The sequence below is a fragment of the Otolemur garnettii genome, unplaced genomic scaffold (assembly GCF_000181295.1).
Source record: "Otolemur garnettii isolate 467f Iridium unplaced genomic scaffold, OtoGar3 scaffold00086, whole genome shotgun sequence".
NCBI classification, from domain to species: domain Eukaryota; kingdom Metazoa; phylum Chordata; class Mammalia; order Primates; family Galagidae; genus Otolemur; species Otolemur garnettii.
The window spans coordinates 1,463,562-1,470,845 of NW_003852481.1; the positions used below are offsets into that span (position 1 = coordinate 1,463,562).

Consider the following 7,284-nt stretch of genomic DNA (forward strand, 5'->3'; position numbering starts at 1 on the left):
GAATCGTGTTTGAGGAGGGACACGAGAGGACCTGCGGGAGCCGCTCGCTCCCCGGCCGGCTTGTTCACCAGCTCTTTCATCCTTCTTTGAGCGCGCACCTCCTCCCGCGCCAGCGAGCAGTTTGCGGTGTCGTGGGGTCCGTCCTCCTCTTGGCTGGTGGGAACGGTGCTCCCCAAAGGGCCAGGTCCCTCCCAGCCCAGTGCCGATGAGTGCCCGGGCGCCCAAGGAGCTGAGGCTGGCGCTGCCGCCGTGTCTCCTGAACCGGACCTTCGCTTCGCCCAACGCCAGCGGCGGCGGCCACGCGGGTACCCGCGGCCCGGGAGCGGGCGGTGGCGGCGGCGGCACCTGCATCACGCAGGTGGGACACCAGCTCTTTCAGTCCTTCTCCTCCACGCTGGTGCTGATTGTCTTGGTGACCCTCATCTTCTGCCTCATCGTGCTGTCCCTGTCCACCTTCCACCTCCATAAGCGCAGGATGAAGAAGCGGAAGATGCAGAGGGCTCAGGAGGAATACGAGCGGGATCACTGCGGAGGCGGCCGCGGCGGCGGGGGGCTGCCCCGGGCGGGCAGGCAGGCTCCGGCCCCTGCGAAGGAAACCCGGCTGGAGAGGCAGCCTCGGGACTCTGCCTTTAGCGCCCCCTCCGATGCCTCGTCGTCGTCCTCCTCTTCATCCCCTGGCCTTCCCTGCCAGGGTCCCTGTGCTCCTGCGCCTCCGCCGCCAGCCTCCAGTCCGCAGGGAGCACGCGCGGCCTCCTCCTGTTTGGACACAGCTGGCGAGGGCCTGTTGCAGACGGTGGTACTGTCCTGACTGTCTCCCCTCCTCTCCTCCCCTGGTTTCCAGCCTCTTTGCCATCCTTGCTTTCCCCCCCTTCGTCCTCTTTCCGTTTTCCTCTGGCCCCTCTTTCCTCGAACCCGCCCTCCCTGACTCTCTTTCTCCTCCGCCGAGGCACTGTGCGGTATTTGTAAATATTGGGCGAGGAAAGTCTCGGAAGAAGAACTAACGCCGATAATACTTTATTAATATTTACAGTAATTATTATAATACTAATAACACAATCCAAGCGCATGACAAATCACATAATTTCTCATTGTCGACGAAGGATGCATCTTCCCACACCTCTCTGCGCTCCCCTCAGTAAGGAGGAGGAACCAAACGAGCTACCAAATATATCAAAGGCATTGACCCCGGAGCCAAGGGAGAGGAGGGCCCGGTCCTGTACATAGCTGTCGAGTTAAGGTTTCGTTCCCTCCCCTCCCCCCTGTCCCCTAAGCTTCCACTTTTCCTTTAGCGACCCTCCCTCCCCATCCTCACCCTCAGCCGGGCTCAGGCAATAGTATATTATAAAGAAAAAGTCTACATTAAGCACCAGGGCTACGAGAGGCCACAGAGAAAGTCCCAGAAAAGCGTTTACGATAGGTGCCCCTCTCCAGTCAGCCCTGTCCTCAGCCCTTGGTTAGCTATTACGTTTTCCAAAACTGTCCACTTACTTTGCTTTTTAAACGTGTCCCTCGCTGGCCGAGCATAAGTACATTACAATCTTTGAACGAGTTCAACGACAGCAGCAACGACAACAAATCTAGCGCTTTCACTCCCCGCCCCGCCCCCACCAGTGCTCTTTGGACTTGGGACGTTTCCGAATTTACAGAGGACCCGTGAGCTGTCCAGCCAGGTCTGGTGCTGAAATCACCTCACTGTACTGGTTATTCCTCTGGTCGTGCAGGCGGAGGAGGGGCTGTTTTGGAAAGTGACTATTCTGGCTTTTGGTTGGTTGGTTTCTTCTTTTTATACAATCGGGTTATTGTGTACTGTTAGTTTTCTTCTTATTAAACATTGCATAAGTTACCTTTTGTAAAAAACAAAAAAGTATTAGGCGACGTGCAATTCTGAAAGTGCAGTATCTAACCACCGAGAATGTTTCTGTTTCGTTTTTAGAACGAGTGCACCTTTGTCATCTATTTATTCTATGGGTCCCAAATACAGAAGAAAATTATAGTTCTGTACTACATCCTCCAAACTGTATATTCATGTTCTTAATTTCCAGCTGTTGATAAAATGGTTACCACTTCCGTGGTACAGACCTGGCTTCTCTTGTTTCCAGAAGTATTCTTCTGTAGCTTCCTCTGTAGCAGACTGTTACAAAAAGACGACACACATGTTTTCTTTTTTTCTTTTGCGAGTGACAGTAACAACCATCTCAACAGAAACGAATAATGGATGTGCAGGAATGCCATCTATTAAAACATGGTTCCTAGTTCAGCAGTGCCTGTTGTTCTCCCGGCATGCTGTTCCCACCTGGAGGCAGCGGTGTGTGTGCTGGCTTGTACTGGATGTGTTTCAGGATTTGACTGGTGGGGATGTTGGGCAATTTGGATGACAGGACATGCAAATTTCAAGAGACGTTAAATCGAGCAATTACTTATAGGACAAAAATATTTGGAGCTTGTTTAGTTAAAAAAAGAAATCTGTGCCTGCAGCTGAGGAAGGGCTCTCTTTTTCTTTTTGAGTCTGGCTTAGCTAATTTCACTGAATATATGAAAATACTGAGGTAAGAAGAAAGTGAGAGAGGGGAAGAGAAATAGTTTGCTCCCTCTGTGAACGCTAGCAGGGCTCTCTGTTAGAAGTGGAGCTTGCCTGTGGCTTTTTACCACTTTATTTCCTTTGGAAGATGATAGAAGGGGCAGAAGCATACTGCAATATTAATTATATGCAGTGCTATCTCTTCTTGGAAACCAAGTTTTTGACAGCTATTCAAGTGTTTAGAAAGTGCATGAATGAGAATGATCTACAAAAAGCTTAACAAAAGAGTCCTTACTATCCTGCAGGGTGTAAGGAAGCAGTGCCCCTACAAGCATCCCTCTCCCAGGTAACCAGTTTTTCTAGATTCTGTGTCTTGGTTCCAGGCATATGTGCTCTTATCTGGAGAAAATATTACCTCTTAAGGTTTTGGTCGTTTGTTAAATTGCCCAAGCTCAGTTTTCATCTTTTAGAAAAATAATTTAATACACTTATTTTTAATCACCCGTTAGATATTCACTCAAGTCCTTTCCTGAAGCACAGAGGATCATCGTGGAAGCACGCCATGTTGTAATATTAGGAAGACCAGGTAGAAATCTTTGGGTACAACATATTAAACAATGAACCAGATTCTCTCCAGTGCCTTAGTCACTTCCTAGTAATAAGTAAAAGAGTGCATTACCTCCCTCAGGCCACTAGCGAATCCTTTAGTGTATCAGAGCTCTACATGGTACATCAGAATGACTAAGGCACTGTGAAGAAGAAAGTCCGTTAATTTTCGTAGCTCACCCTCATCCAGCAGTAGCTCTTTAATACCTTATTAGAGAAGGACTTTTGGACTTGAAAATTTGCATAGAATCAGGGACCCAGAAGGGAGCTTGCTCATTGACAATGAGCTCCATTAAGTACATGGATATTACTTTCTCCCCTTATTTGGTGCACTTTTTACAGTGAATAATTTCCCATTTTATTAAAGCAATAAGACGTTCTGTTGTGAGCAGTGCTGGACGGTGATTCCATTTTCTTGGTGCTGAAGCTACTCATACGTTCTTGCCTTATGAATCATAGTACATTCAAGGCATGCAATAATAATCCCCTTCCAAGAAGCAGCCTGTATACTCTGGGGGGTAATTATAAAACTGTCCTATATTATTTTTCCCCAAAGGAATAGAGGGAGCAAAAGAAATAAAAGTATTATATATGTTATTTTAAAAAGATCTTGATATCTCTAAACGTGGGAACACACCGGTAATATACTTTTAATGTGCACCTTGGAATGTGTATGTCTCTCGCCACTAATTGACTCTGGTTTATTATTTTGATTAGTGTGCTGTGTAAAGATGATGCCGTTTGTGAGTCAAATTTAATACTGAGCTTAATATATTCGGAACCCTAAGCTCTGGCAGTGTCACTTGAGGTTTTTTTATGAGCTAGGAAGAGAATTACGTGAAATTCTAGTAATCCAGGCCCCACCCCAAATTATTGCAAAAAGCACATATCAAAGCAATTTGTACAGACCCTGTTTAAAGCACTACTTCTTACAGAGCTCAATTGGCAGTCTCAGGAGTTTGGGATGCTACCAACAGGGCATTTTGGTTTTCATTTATGTGAAACAAAAGGCAATCTGGAAATAGCTAAATTTATTTTAAGGATTTTATTCACTGATGTCCCGTCAAACTAATTGCTTCAAACCCCTATAGCTACAGTTCAACTTCTGCACTTGCTATTTGGTATTATAATAAGGTGGCATGCTTGATTCTTAATTGTTTTTAAAAACGAGAAAATTGGAGAGAAAATGCTATTATGTCAAATGTATGGGACTATGAATCTCAAAGATGTAGAAGGATATAATATTTAGACTTTATATACACTCATAGATATGTATTTATATACACATACATTTTGTACAAATTTACAATGGACTTTTTGTATTCTCTTTTCTGTCATTACAAGAATGAGATGGAAACCAAATAGTTGTTCCACCCTCTTATCCAAAGAGGATACTAGGAGTCAGGTATGTGCATGCACTTCTTTCTCTGGGGTCAAATTTGAACAACTTTCTCTTTATTTGATGAAAGGGGAGAGTCCTAGTTAGCTCTGAAAACTGGTAAATTAGATAAGCTTCCTTTCCTAGGTTAATGACTCAAATGTAGCAATGATACTAAAGTTGTGACTGTTTCTATATGGTCTAGCTATCTAGATGGAAAACACACATATCCAGAAGAGGTTTAGGGCCATGTAGACCAAAAACCTGGATTGTGGTTTGATTTTTTGTTTTCAACCTATATGTTGTGTAGAGATACAACTTATATTTACATAGCTAAAGGTAAAGTGAAAATATGACCATTATCTCTTTAGTTTGATAAGTAGTTTTTGGAACATATGGATAAATTTTCTTCAAAAAACTTCTTTGGGATCTGACTTTTCCACCATTTCTATCTGCATCAATTGAATTAATTGGATAATGGTTAAAATTTTATTTTTTCTATTGTGTAGACATATGCTTTAAATGCTTTTTTGTGGGTGACAGTTAAGCAATTGCTAGCTGATAATATGCGGAAATTATAAGTTAAATCAGAATCTGAAACTTTAATCTGACCAGGCTCCTTAGGCCCATTCCCACATGAATCTGGACTTTGAACTTGAATCTGAAAAGCCACTTATTGGGGCCATTCTTTTTTGGAACTAGTGATTATAGCTCACAGATGTTTCAGTTCATATTAGAATAAATTGCCCTATCTATAGAAGAGTATTTAATCATTGGACTGAATGCAAATCTGATTCTGATCTGGTTTTCATTTACTTGGTAACATTTAAGAAACCGCTTATATGGCTTGATATCAATACTTATTATTGTCACCAACCTAATAATACAATTGGTGCCACGTAGGAATGCTTAGCTGAGAATAAGAATTTAATTACCTTTACATGGAGACAATAACTCACCAAGGTGGTCGTACCCATTTGAGGAAGGGATATTTCCCTGACACTTATGATTACATTGGGTTGTTCCTAAAGAGAGAATAATAGCAACAACAGTGACAACAATGACAGCAACAACAACAGAAAAACTGACTTTTGAACTTCAGAATATCCAGCAGATGGAATAAAACAGCTATTAGAATTCATGGAAATTTGTTTTGCTTTTCTATCAATAAAAGAGTTTTCTTGTTAATTGGTCTTTTGGACACTATTTCCTTATTAACTTAATTTATAACAGCAGGATTATAAAATTACTCCAGTCTATTACCCACAGATGCTCACAAAATTATAGTTTTTTAAAAAAATTATACCTTATCTGCTCTTCCTCATAAACTAATGGCATTTCAGAAATGGGCTGTGTATGAGTTGTAGAATAACCCAACCAACAGTCCAGTATAATAACCTAGTAGATGTGCAGACTCTTGAGGTCACTTGCTCACGCTTTCGGATCTCTTTTCTCTGCCTGCACTTCTCTAAGATAATCAGGTGTATCAGGAAACGATGTGGCTGACGTGATTTTGTGCCTATTAAGGAAAAGGGTCACCTCAGCTTCTGATAAGCCGACCTCTGCTGAAAGCGCCTGTTCAGGGCTCTTTCCCAGCTCCAGCTGCTATTTTCCTATGCGGCTTGTGTGCTGACATTCACCATTGCAATTGTAGATCCTGAACTTTGTCCCCAGTCTCAAAGTCACCACCCACAGGAACCTGTATACCCTGACCCCTGTCATTCTTAGGTCCACCAAGGCTGTCATATGCTTTAACTTCTTGAAGTTACAGGAACTTCTGGAAGCCCTGCATGCCATAGACCTGTTGAAAGGCTTGGGTTCATCTAGGGATCATTCATCTTTCCACCTCCCCTGACCCCTCAGCTCTACTCCTATTATTTCATGCTTGATAGTACCCCAAATGAATGTATTTGGGTGGGGGTGGGAGATTTGCCCCTTAGATCCAATCCTTGGGCTTCTCCAACACTATTTAGATGTTTATCCAGCACCACCTCTCTCCTCCTGGCTCCTGTGTGCAGAGAAGAGCAGCATGAAAGCCTCAATGGCCACCTGCCTCACTTTTTGTTTCTGTCTTATTTTCTCAAATTGCTAGAAGTCCTGTTTCTTTTAATACCCTCTATTCTTTACCCGAAACTCCTCCTACTATAGTTAGCTTTCTGCTTCTGGAATGGACTTAATCTCCTCCATCCCAATTTCAGCCTTATGACTGACTTTTAATGGCATTTGGACAGGTGTAGGAAATTGAAAGATAAGCTTATTGACAACATATCCTAAATTGAGACATACTTGCAACCTATCATGCCGTCATGCCACTATAGTAAACCACTGTGTCCCTGTAGAAGGCAGGTACTCGTGTGAAGGTCCGACTCTCCTGTTTTTCAAAGAAGGTGGGAGCTTGATTCTCCTGTATTAATTTCCTTATAACATCTGCACAATCTCTCCAAATCTGGCTGGAAAACCTGGACACTGATTGAATATTTTACCTTATATCACTATTAGCCTCTGAGAAGATAGAGCCTCTTCCCAATAATGGTATTTTACTTTCCCCTCCTTCACCCTGCTGTAGATTATGTGTAGAAAATTATTCTTCTGAGCTTGGATAAACTTCTAGTGGATCTTGGCTATCTCTATCTAAAGGCACCAGCAGATAAAACTTGGTAGTATAACCCTCTCTCTGGCTCTGGTCCTCTTTATCCCAGTTGTATATGTTTTCTGATCTCAGCTATTCGATTGAAGAAAGGGATAGGTATTAGCCAGCTCTCAGAAGACTAGCGTGGCTCCA

The 7,284-nt window shown here is 43.2% G+C and overlaps 1 protein-coding gene across 1 annotated transcript; it reads left to right on the forward strand.

Moving 5' to 3' along the window:
* Positions 1-205: 205 nt before the first annotated feature.
* On the forward strand, positions 206-808 carry CUNH11orf87 (chromosome unknown C11orf87 homolog). Its single transcript, XM_003794717.1, has one exon. The coding sequence runs from the start codon at positions 206-208 to the stop codon at positions 806-808; it is 603 nt and encodes a 200-aa protein (XP_003794765.1).
* The last annotated feature ends 6,476 nt before the right edge of the window (positions 809-7,284 follow it).